The sequence below is a fragment of the Protopterus annectens genome, chromosome 10.part0, assembly GCF_019279795.1.
Source record: "Protopterus annectens isolate FY-2018-M chromosome 10.part0, PAN1.0, whole genome shotgun sequence".
In the NCBI taxonomy this organism is placed as follows: domain Eukaryota; kingdom Metazoa; phylum Chordata; order Ceratodontiformes; family Protopteridae; genus Protopterus; species Protopterus annectens.
In genome coordinates this window covers 1,012,657,609-1,012,670,757 of record NC_056744.1, presented here as the reverse complement: position 1 = coordinate 1,012,670,757, position 13,149 = coordinate 1,012,657,609, and the positions used below count along the sequence as shown (strand labels likewise).

General features: G+C 38.1%; 1 protein-coding gene across 3 annotated transcripts in view; it reads right to left on the bottom strand.

The window, feature by feature from the left end:
* LOC122813455 (E3 ubiquitin-protein ligase HECTD3-like) overlaps positions 1 to 13,149 on the bottom strand; it is a 770,789-nt gene that overhangs the window by 282,507 nt on the left and 475,133 nt on the right. For all 3 annotated transcript variants that reach the window (XM_044085771.1, XM_044085770.1, XM_044085772.1), the window contains 3 exons: positions 7,786 to 7,838; positions 7,462 to 7,526; positions 2,395 to 2,498 (listed from right to left, as the gene is read on the bottom strand). In XM_044085771.1, coding sequence (XP_043941706.1) covers positions 2,395 to 2,498; positions 7,462 to 7,526; positions 7,786 to 7,838 — 222 coding nt within the window. The remainder of the gene's footprint in view (positions 1 to 2,394; positions 2,499 to 7,461; positions 7,527 to 7,785; positions 7,839 to 13,149) is intronic.

The window sequence follows — 13,149 nt, the reverse complement described above, 5'->3', positions numbered from 1 at the left end:
GAAGCCATGTTGGGTGGGCGTAAGAAGGTTATTATCCAGAAGGTGTTTAATGAGCTGAGTGTGGACACACTTTTCTAGAATCTTAGAAAGAGGGGATAGTATAGCAATGGGGCAATAGTTAAATGGATCAGTAGAGTTCCCACCTTTGTGAAGAGGGATGGTGTAGAAGGATTTCCATAATTTTGGGACAAGATATTCAGTAATAGAGGGATTTATAAGAATAGAAACAGGGTAAGCAATGAAATTAGCATCAATTTTAAGAAAGTAGGGAGGTAAATTGCGTACGGAAAGGGAGCAGTGCTTAAATTTTTCAGTTGGGATTTGATGAAGACAGTGGGAACTGGTTGTAGGGAGAATGTATTGGAGGAAGGAGAACTGGGCTGTAAAGGTAGAGAAGAGTCCGTACTAGTATTATGAGTTAGTTTTTGGATAGTTTCTATAAAGTAATTATTTAAAAGAGCTGCAGTCTCTGAGGCAGTATTGAGAGGGAAAGGGCTTAGTGTAGGAAGGTTTCCAGGGTGGAGGATTTTATTGATTGTAGACAAGAATTTTTAGTTTTTTTTCATTATTCACTTTGGTTGGAGGCAAAGAAAGCTTTTTTATCTTTGATAATTAGTTTTTTTACACATTTCTAAGTTCTTTATAACACTGTAGTAATGGAGGAGTTTTATTTCTGACCCATGTTTTCCAGGCAGTCTCTCTTTGATGCATGGTAAAGCATGTTTGCTTAGTTAACCAGGGGATACATTTTGATTTTACCCTGATTTTTCTGTAAGGTGCCATAGAGTTTAACACATCTAGGAATAATTTGTTGAAAGACGTTACAGCATCATTGAGGGAGAGGTTATTTAGGAAGGAAAAAATTAAGTTGGACAGGGTGGAGTTGAACTTATCTGGATTGAAATTAGATTGCAAGAATCCCTATAAAGGTGTTCATTGGGAGGGTGTTGGGAGTATCTATGGATGAAGATAGGGGAGTGGTCACTTAGAGAGTTTGGTTATGGTACAGATTCGGATATGAAGTAAAGATCCAGTCTATTATGGATCCTGAGGTAGAGTTTTTATTGTTCCTGGTAGGGGAGGATATTAGTTGGTGGAAGCCATACAGGTTGAGGCTGTGAGAAGAAGATGAAGAAAGTGGGGACCAGTCTATATTCACGTTGCCAAGGATAATGGTTTCATAGGGAACATTTTAGGTGAGCCAGGAAAGAAATTTTCAAGAATAGGGATGTTGTTACCTGGGGGGATGTATATGGATAGAATGGCTATTTTTTTATTGGGGTTGAGATGACAGTTGACAATTAGTATTTCTGCAGGAGTGAAGCTAGGACAGGTGTGTGAGAGTGCAGACAGTGTAGGCTGGTTTGGATAGATGATGGCAACACCTCCACCTCTTTTATTTATTCAATCTGCATGGAAGATATTGTAGCCTGGGGGAACAATTTTTGCATTAGAGACATGAGATTTTAGCCAGATGTGGGGGGAGTGGAGTTGAATCCACAAGTGCAATTCTATAGTTTTATTGACTATGTTTTGGATATTGAGACAGAAAAAGGTTAGGGATTTAGATGGTGGACTGTGGACCTGGGGCTTTGTTGGAGGAGGTGTATAAGGAGTTATATGCTTGTGAGAGGTAGAGATGGGCGGTCCAGGGTTAGGATGGATATCACCATCCAGGAGTAGTGTATCAAAGAAAGTGAACAGCAAGGACAGTAAGTTTAGGGTACAGGGAGTTTTGTATATGTAATAAAATATGTGTCTGGAATATATTAAAACCTGTATATGTGTGTCCTGCACTGGCTATTTATGCTGCCGTCTCCTAGTATACAGATTGACATACTTGTCTAAGCCATTATTAGAAGCCAGACTTGCACAAGGCACTCATTTCTTATCAAGGCACTACCATCATGATAAACTTGTGACACTTTACATTCACTAACTGCGCAACTTTCAATCTGTAACCATTTAAAATCTCAGGTCCTATCATTGTCGAGTTCCAAAATGTGGAGAATCAAGCGTGCATATGTTAAGTCTGAGATTGACATTTCTTGGAATATTCCCTTTTCTCTGAGGTATGCACATCTTGGCGTCAGTATACATAAGTTTGGTTGGTGTGGGGGCTTGCCCCCATTAGGTGTGCTAGGGGTTGTCCCCTGGAAAAAGCGCATTTAAAAGAGAAGAGCAGTGTTTGTTATTCACCCTTCTCCTCTATTTTGGGTCTTTTTTTCAGTCTTACGTTACTGGCAATGCAAGTCTCAAAATTTCAGTAGGAAGCCCTTCCTATTTTATTCCTAACCAGAGATCTTCAATGCCACAAAATATAGTTCTAGGACCAATGAGAATGTTAGTTTGCTGTTTTTAAGAACAGTACTTCTGTTCACTGACCTAACTTACCTGATTGGATGTTCTTACAAAAAAAGGCAAAGGTAGCGGACCATCCATTTGGCTTGGACACAGCTCCTCTGAAATGTCTGATAAGCTTTCACGAAATCCTCCACCTAAACAAAATGTTAAATATCTATTTAATTTGCTATGTTTGGTCTTTGAAATATATAAAAGAATTTGTTTTCATAACTGTATAATGAAAAGTAATGTTTTTGACTATTCTTCCACTGAATATATAATAACTATAGCCTACACCAATTAACATAATATAACATAATTACTTCATTTTAAAAGAAGTGACTGATATCATGGAGTATGATAGCTATCTTATTAACATTTTATTTATTTATTTATGTTGCCAGGGCTAGTGCACTGATCAATACTGACTAATTTCAGGCTCAGCCCTGTTGAAATACAAAACATTTCACAAACAAAAAAATACAGAAATATGAGCAATAACAGAGTAGTTCAGACTAATTGCAGAGAAAAGAAATGTTTATATACATTCTAGTGAAAAAGTACAGGCAATGTACAATCAAGCAGAGTGTAGCATACAATGTTTACATTAGTTTCTAATCTGGATCAATCTTCAGTGAATCTTGAAAGAGGAGAAGAGACTCAGAAAGGAGATAGCGTAGATGATCTGGGCTGTGTTGAAACAGGAGCACTTGGCCTGGATGAAGAAGTGCTTTTGGAGTTGTATTCTAAATTTAGAATAAGTGTTGATTACTTAATGTTGACAGGGACAACTTGCTAAACAGTAGGCGCCTGAGAGGGCAAAGCATATGCAGTGCTGTGGAGTTTGGTTATAGGGGTAATGAGAGTCAGTGTGGCTTGTGAATAATGTCTCAGGTTGTATGAAAACATATTTATTTATTTTTTTGTGATGTTTAGCTGCAAGGTGAGTAAATGTATGGAGATGGAGTAGTTTGTACAGTGTGAATACTAAAAGCATGTTAGACCTTGTTTTATGGGTAGTCATTTGGCTTTTCCTGTGGTGATACAGTGATGCTCACAGACAGGCGATTTTCTAATGAATTGGCAGATACTATTAGAAATAGTCTGAAATGTGGCACTATTTTTCTTGGAGGCAGAAAGAAAACTAGGGAGCCCATATTCAAACTGAGAAAGGAGAACTCCTTTGTCATTTACTGTTCTGGCTGGCTGTTATAGAAACAGGGATTTCCTTTTGGCCCAGAAGAGGAAGCAGTTTATTTTGGCTCTCACTTTGTGTGGAAATGGAAGTTTAGTGACTGATCAAGCCATAGTCCTTGGTATTAAAGGTGGAGGTTGTCTGTATGGAATGGTTATATACAGTCAGGTGCTTGGGGAATTTTCTGTGGAGTTCCAAAAAGTATAGTTTTGGTCTTGGTGGGGTAGAGTAGTGGTTTATGGTTTATGAGCCATTGGTGGCACTCATATAAGTCTGACTGGAGTTGGCACTGAATGTGGGTGTGATAGTGACCTGATCAGTAAATGACCATGTCATCAACATATTGGATAAGTGGGAGATGGGAAAGGCCACAAGAAAGTTTGTTAATGAATATGGAGAACGAGCAATAAATTTAACCAAACTTGACAAATATATAATAATATTATTACTTTGTGATTTTTTTCACCTCAGTCAACATTATTAAAGTCAATATAAAGGTGGGATTCATGAGTGTCTCATTAATGGTACAAACTTGTTACCCCAGATATGGACTATAAACAATTATGATGAAGGTTCATGATTCAGAGACACATGCTCTTCGTAAAAACCTGCCACTGCTGCACTAAAGATATACAAAGTGCTTTTAAGTATGCCAAGAACACATGACATTAAGTTACAAAGTACACTTAAGTGTACCAAGAACACATGATATTAAGTTATGATCAGAGATCTGATTGTAATTCTTTGTAGTGCATAAAGATTTATCTGCTCCATGTAGCACTAGTTACAGGAAAAAAAAGCACAAAGTGTTGTGCCATCTTTGAAAGCCAGTAAAGCAGTTGAGAAGTACTTTGTCTTTCTATTTTCCCTGTCTGTGGGAAGCAGTAGGTTCCCAAATATATTTTTAGTGTCTGTAATGTTGTAGACAGCAGGCAGAAATGGAGCTGAAATGAAGCCGGTTTATGTTCTGCTGCTGTTACTTACTGGCCAGCACTGTCAGCTTTTAGTGGCTACTGACAGAAGTGATCTTAACAATGAGTAGGGGTGCTTAACAATTGTTAAGCATTATTCAAAGTACTGTTCAGATCAGGTCTTGCACTAGCATAGTGCTGAATCAAGGAGATATTTAACTGATATCAAAGTGTAATCATAGTGTTCCATGCTCTACATCTAAATATACATGGGATATGCACATGAGAAATATATATATAGTGAAAACAGATAATATTATCATGAACATTACAGTGATTTGTTCAACAATGAGGGACTGAGGTCCATGTCACAGGGAATAATACCAGCAAAATGTGTACAGAGAGGCAATTTCCAAAGCAGACTATAGATTTAACAGCACATATGCAGGTAGGAACATTTGCATAGAGGAAATGATATACAATATGCCAACAGCTTGTAGGAAACACAACACAGACAGGGTGGCAGATGCAGTAACATGTAATATAACGTACAAATAACAGATAACATGCCTTTAATGAGCTGGCTACAAGATGAAAGGGAATGAATTCCTGTGGACTAGACAGACTGGATTTAGACAGCAGGCTTGGTGCCGGACGAGCTGGGTGCTGATGAGGTGGGAGTGAACCAGTGAATAGTTAGTCCCTGCTCACCCATTTCAATAGAAGGGTGCGGTCTGCTAATGCTTAGATGTGCTTCAACAGATAGAAATTATGGAACAAGGATGAAGCAAAAGGACTCTGATGTCTGCTTGATGCTACCAAACAATGTGTAACACTGTAGGCAAAATCGCCACATGCTTAGAAGCATGCATTTTAATTAGCCTGGTATTGCAGACCTTGCTTTGACAGTGTGCATGTCAGGCAATGAAATAGGGTGTTACTGATTCATATGGAAAAATCAGTCCTCAGTATTATACTAAGGATGATGCTGCAGAGGGAGCAACCTAGTTTTATATTAGTGTGACAGTGTTTCCTATATAAGAAGCTGACAGTCAGTGTACTAGTTGAGGAACCAAAAATAGATATATAAAAATGACATTGATAAAGGCAGTGAGAAGGTAATGAGGCAGTCAGATTTTTTGAATTTCAAGTACTACTCCTGCATACACATCTTTCTAATGTGGTATAGCTCTCTCCTTAGCTTCCAAACAAACGCATGCACACAGAAGGTATAGATATGTTTTTTGTGTGTGTGTGTGTGTGTGTGTGTGTGTGTGTGTGTGTGTGTGTGTGTGTGTCTGTGTGTGTCTGTGTATGTGAGTGCATGTGCATGCCACGTGCACCCACTCACTTGAGAACCTGTATGTGTTGGATGGGTAGCTTATACACTGGGTGCTACTACTACATCCTTGGTGGCTTAATTGTTTCCCTTGGAAGTAGCTCTGTTTTTTTGTCCAGTTAATACACCTCAGTAACTGGGCTGGCATACATTATCATGTGACAGCTTTGGTACATAGTGTAGGTGTATCTCTGAATTGCTCCATTCAACACAGTACACTAACTGCCATATTAGTACTGCAGAGCTGTAACATGATGCTTTGCAGCTCTGCTACAATGTTGTCTGAGAAACACATCTATTTCCATGCTTTTATCACACTCTTGTCTTGTTGGCCAGTTTCACAATAGCTGCTTTTGCATGGAAGATTTTCTTTCAAGTAGTCAAAAATCTGATTCATTCTATTAGTGACTGCAGTGGTCAAAAGTATGATTCATTCATATAGGTAACTGCATGGGTGTGGGTTCTACTTATCCCCAAAATAATTAATTATACTAAAGCCAGAAAACATGGTGCAATAGCCACCTATTTGAGTGGTGTAGGAGGTTTTGTCTTAATGAAAAAAACTGACTTTTGAAGTTTTGATTTCGTGGGACTTCTGAATGTTATGTTTCATTTTAGAGTCAATTCAGAGATTCTGCTGAACTGATGGGATGTGGGAGATCAGCCCTATTCAGTGTGCACTGTGTCTGTGAACTCCACCCAGGAAGTACTCCACTGAAAAAATTTAACTGGTGTTCCATATAAGAACCTGAAATAAGGTCAGCAGTAAAAGTCAGAGTGGTATATCTTGAAGAAGAGCTGCTAAAACAGGAAAGACCCATAATATATGATTATTCTGCCATATCCGTGCTCCTACGACCATAATTTAATCCTTGTTGCATTGAAAGAGTCAAGTAAGATGGCACTCCATACCTCTTAACTTTCCAGAATTTCACAGATTGATCACATTTTTGCCTCATATTATTTATTTATTTAACATTTGTTGACTGGGAAAGTCCAACTAGGACAGAGTTTATTTCCAGCGGAGGCCCAGAGAGAAATGCTCCAGACACATGTCTTTGGAATGTGGCAGAAAAACACAGTAAACCGGAGGAAACACATACGAATGCAGAGAGGTCATGCAGACACCGCACAGAAGGCCCTCCAGCCGAGAATCAAATCAAAGAATGTCTTGCTGTGAGGCGACAACATAACTGCTACACCACTGTGCCACCCAATTTGATTGTTCCTCAAAAAATTTGTGTTTTTTTTCTGGAAAATCACAGTGGATTGCCGTCACTAAATACTGACAAAAATTTAAATTTCATACTTTATATCCTTCAGAAAATGCATGCATGCTAAAGCAAAACCTGTTATTCTAGCAACTTTCTAAGTTTATTAAAGCAATATTTAAAATCTGACTCTGGTTTTGAGTCTTTGGCCCCTCCCCATTAATTTTTTCTTTGTCCAGACGTCTTTGCTCTAAGAGGTTGAGAGGTATGTGGCCTAGTATTTAGATGGCATACCTGAGTTAAGAGTTCCATCTATTTAACTGTATTTTGTTTAGCATAAATCTACATTTTTCATTTGCTAACTTAACTGAATCTGAAAGCAGTTAGCATGAATCAGGCAACAACATTACTGTTCCCTTTCTCATAAATGGACAGAAAATGGTAGAAAAATAAATAATTTACCTCCATCTATCATATTTTCTAAGACAAAGGTGCACTTCCACCACTGGGTGTATCTTGCCGACCACCTACAAAAAAACAATATATTAAGCATGTTTAAATGGAGACATAAATAATGTGCTAACACAGCAATTAAACAGGATCTTTTTTATTGTTCTCAAGTCAAGTCACATACATTTCCACCCTTTAAGTGCCCACAAATGAAAAAAGCTCTTTAAAGTTAAAAATCAAAGCTACCGAGTTCTGCAGACATGATTCTGCCAGAGAAAGACAGCAAGGAAGAAAGATGGACAGGCAAAATACTGGAAATGCCACTACTTCACTTACCTATAATTAAGTGGTGTTTGAATTTCTTTTGAATATTTCAAGCCAAAATACATCTGTAATGCAGGAAACAAATAGGTTAGTATAGCCGAGTGCTTTGTTTTCAAATCTAAAGACACATTAACATTATTAAACTATCATGATATATTGTATTATTTAAACTATTATTTAATCATTGTGGTTTGTTTACTGAGCTACCCAGCTTTGAGGGGGGGGGGGCAGAGGGGTTGGCCCATTTTCCTTGGGTGCTTGTGGAGCCAAGTTTCACAATGTTTATAGTTATAACAATACAGACATTAGAATACAAAATAATACATGAATTAGGAGTAAATACTATTTATTTATTCAACATTTGTTTACTGGGAAAGTCTGACTTGAAACTAAGCCAATTTTCAGAGGAGGCCTGGTGAGAAACGCTCCAGATGCATGTCTTATACATTACTGAACCAATGATAAAACATAATACACTCAATATTTATAGTAATGCATAGGTGATAATGGATACACTTTTAACTGTAAACAAAATGGAAGACTCATCATCCACACAATCCAGCTAAATACCTCTCACTGTAATCTAAAACCTAAACAAATATACAAAAAAAACTCCAGAAAAACACCACTGACAAAAACACTTAAAAATTCAGTAATAAACTTAACTTGAAATAACTGCGGTGGACTGCAGTGTCACAAAATGTCCGTTCATTAACTCTGTTTTTACTTTGATTCTCTTCCAGACTGGTACAGAAAAGAGTAACCCAATTCCTCAAAGTTAAATAACAGATTTGTGTTGTAAGCAGAATATATGGGGTCCAGCAATTTGAAATGATATCTTGTGCTGGAGGAAATGGATACTCATATATCTCATTAGTATTTTTGTTACTTGTGGAATTGCATGCATCGTCCTGTTTTACAAGATATATACCCAACACCATATTGTTGCACACCTCTTTGTTGATTGCCTTAACTTGACATTTTTCTAGTTTCGTAGCATACCAGCTCCTGACTAACCATACGTACTTCCTCCACCTAAGCAAGTTCTTTTTGCACTAAAATGCTGTTCAAAGCAGGTGTGTATCTGGCCAGTCCCCACCCCAGTAAAAGAATGCAGTGTTTAAAATCAACAGAATGAACTAACCTCTAAGCAGTTATCATCCCTTATAAAGATAGAAGGTTGCTGGATTATCCCTTTAAGCTGTGCAAAGTACAACTGCATAAACTCCAGTAACATTACCCTTTTTCATTACTTCCTTGTAATCCTGGCTTCATCCTACCCTCACGATGCCCGACACTTCTCTCATGAAGAGGTTGAAACAAACAAATCTAACTCACTCGGCTTTTCAGTTTATATTTTAAAACTTAACTGCTTAGATGGTGCTTGGCAGCTCAAGGAAGCTTTGTATGAGCAAAATGTATAGAATCCTAAGTGTGAGGTGTGGCCTGCTTCATTTCTCCTACCCCCATCTGCAAAGGCCATGTCCTCTTGAATTCTTATATGTTGTTCTCCACAACTCCATAGTACAAAATCTTCTCCAGCTAAAGAAACTGTCCACTATGCATATAAAAGCCATAATGATTAGACAAAATAAACACGTACCATTCTCACAATTAAAAGCCTCATTATTACTGCTGCTTTTCCAGACAGCACCACTATTGTATTATATTACTAAAACATTTATACCATAATGAAATAAAACTTATATAAGTAGCAAATAAATCAACTAGTTTCCCTATGAACATTCACAGCTTGTCAACAACTACAACACATCTAAATCCCATATAAACATTTTAAAAAGATCCCTAGCCAATTATATCTGCAAAATAAACAAGGCAACATTTTATAATAAATATGTTTTTCTTTTTATTTATATATATATTTATTTATTTTATTTAGTTTACCAAAGTCACTGGTAACAAAATACCATTTGTAGGCACAGTCCCATGTGAAGAAATTCACAAAAAATTAAAGCTGAACAAATTCACAGAGTAATTGCAGAAGGTAGATATTCCCATAGACAATTGACACAGTATGTAAATATTGTTAGCAGAGCAGAAAAACATGTGAATTTATCAGAGTAGTAAATATGAGAAGGAAGCGGCGGGTGAGAACAGATGGTCAAAGTAGAAGTGATGCAGGTGAAGAGGGAGTTAGTTTGTGTGGCCAGTGGAAAAGCACTTGCAGTCAGATTTTTGATGGAAGTATCTTTTGAGTTGAGCTCTGAAGATGAGGAAGGAAGAGACAACTTCTTTTAGGTGAGGGGGAGGGATTGCCAGACTTTGTGTGCACAAATGGAGGAGGAATGGTAAGTACAGTGCACTTTGGTTTGCGGTGTCTGGGTTGACGGAGTTAATTGGGAGAGGTTGCAGAGGTTGTAGGTGGTGGTTTTATAAGGGAGTTTTAGTAGTTTATCTAGGATGAGGGAAGAGGGGCAAGAGCCCTGGGCACAAAGTGTTGGAGAAGCGATCAACTGATCCTGATCACCCTTTAATGTAATACCAGCTTTTAAAAGCTGGTATTGCATTTGCAGTCAAACCTGAGAGCTGCAGCACTCTGTGCATGATCTAAACTGTAGCAACTGCTTACTAAATTGTAGCAGTTTGCTACAGTTTAAAAGTAAACTTTTTTAAAATAAAATCTGAGCACTGTAGTGCTCCATGCAGGCAGGGTATAAAGTATAGTAACTGTTTGCTACATTTGTAGAAAGTTTAGCAGTTTGGTATAGTTTAAAAAGAAATAAAGTAATGTTTTTTGACTTTTCCCTGTTAGGGGTTGCCACAGCAGAACTCCGGTCCGCTAATAATTGGCAGTGGATTTTTACGGTGCCGAGTTGCCAGCCCGACGCCCAACCTTCAAAGAAGGAACACCCTTTCACACACGCACCTACCTGCATGTCTTTAAACATCACTTGACCGTGGGGATAACATGCAGACTCCACACAGAAGGCGCTTCAGCCAAGAATCAAACAGAAGAACCTCTTGCTGTGAGGTGACAACGCTAACTGTTGCACCACCGTGGCCTCTATTGTATAGTTTAAATATTTTTTTTTAAACTAAAACATGATGATGCAGTGGTACTCCTGATGGGGAGGGGGTAGGTGGGCATGGAAATGAATCAGCAGATTTTATTTTCAATGGACTGTATAGTGGATATATTTTTTAGAGGCTGTGGCTAAGATGGGAAGCCCATATTTAAGTTGAGCAAGGAGGACTCCTTGGCCTATTGCAGATCTAGCTGGTCTGGAGAGAAAGGGAGATATTCTACAGGACCAGAATAAAACTGACCTGATCTTTTTCCTGGGGGTTTCAGTGTGGCTTTGGAAGTTGGTCTAGCTATAAACCTAAGTGTTTAAAGGATGTTTTTGTTTCTGTTGGGGAACTATTGAGATTTGTTAGGAGTTTCATTTTTTTTCCTAGGATCATAGAAAGTTACTAAGCTAATGGCCCCAGGGCCCTTACAAGCCTTCAGTTTTTGTGAGCTTCCAAATATTATACCTTTTTGTTTTGGAGGGGTTTAGAGTAGATTATTATTGTTAAGCCAAGAATTACGGGAGTGGAGGTCAGACTGAAGCTGGTTTTGAATAGCTAAATGCAAGGAATTGGATCAAAGAATAACCATGTCATCTACCTACAGAGTAACAGGAAGGTTAGGGAGAGCAAACCATACTTTGTTAATAAAGACTGAAAACAACAGTGGGGTGAATATGGATCCCTGGGACACTCCAGTGGTAAGGGTGCTGTAAGTGATAGGAATGAGCCTACAGTGGATATAAAAAGTATACACACCCCTGTTAAAATGCCAGGTTTTTGTGATATATAAAAAACGAGACCACGATAAATCATTTCAAAACTTTTCCTACCTTTAATGTGACCTATAACCTGTACAATTTAACTGAAAAACAAACAAATGTGTTAGGGGAAAAATATAAAAAATAAAAAAACGTAAAATAAGCTGGTTGCATAAGTTTGCACACCCCTAAACTAATACTTTGTTGAAGCACCTTTTGATTTAATTACAGCATTCAGTCTTCTTGGGTACACACCTGCCATTAATTAAAGAGACTGATTAACTCGAAATGAAGTTCAGCTATCCTAGTAGGATTGTCCTGACATTTACTCAGTTGCCTGCTACAACAAAAGCCATGGTTTGCAGAGAACTTAAAAACATCAAAGGGATCTCATTGTTGAAAGGTATCAGCCAGGAGAAGGGTACAAAAACATTTCCACAGAATTGGATATACTATGTAACACAGTGAAGACAGTCATCAAAAAGTGGAGAAAATATGGGACAACAGTGACGTTGCAAAGAACTGGATGTCCCTCCAAAATTGATGAAAAGACTAGATGAAAACTGGTCAGGAAGGCTACCAACAGATCTGCAGCAACACTGAAGGAGCTGCAGGAATTTCTGGCAAGTACTGGTTGTGTACTACACGTGACAACAGTCACCTGTATTCTCCATATGTCTGGACTGTGGGGTAGGCTTGCAAGACAGAAGCCTCTTCTTACACAGAAAAATATCCAGGTCCAGCTAAAATTTGCAAAACAATACATCAAGTCTCCCAAATGCATGTGGGAAAATGTGTTATGGTCTGATGAGACAAAGGTTTGGCCACAATTCCAAAAGGTACGTTTACTGCAAAAACAACACTTTGCATCACCAAAAGAACACCATCTCCCATGGAGTAGCATGGTGGTGGCAGTATCATGCTTTGCAGTTGCTTTTCTTCTGCTGGAACCGGGGCTTTAGTCAAGGTGGAGGGAATTATGAACAGTTCCAAATACCAGTCACTTTTGGCCCAAAACCTTTAGGCATCTGCTAGAAAGCTGAAGAGGAAGAGGAATTTCACCTTTCAACATGACAATGACACCAAGCATACCTCCAAATCAACAAAAGAATGGCTTTACCAGAAGAAAATTAAAGTTTTGGAATGGCCCGCCACAGCCCAGACCTAAATCCAATAGAAAATCTGTGGGGTGACCTGTAGAGGGCTGTGCACAAGAAATGCCCTCACAATCTGACAGATTTGGATTGCTTTTGCAAGGAAGAGTAGGCAAATATTGCCAAGTCAAGATGTGCCATGCTGATAGACTCCTACCCAAGAAGACTGAATGCTGTAATTAAATCAAAAGGTGCTTCAACAAAGTATGAGTTTAAGGGTGTGAAACCAGCTTATTGTATGTTTGTTTTTTTTATATTTTTTCCCCTAACAGATTTGTTTGTTTTTCAGTTGAATTGTAAATGTTGTAGGTCACATTAAAGATGGGAAAAGTTTTGAAATGATTTATCGTGGTCTTATTTTTTTATATCACAAAAACCTGGCATTTTAACAGGGGTACTTACAATTTTTATATCCACTGTATTTTGACTCT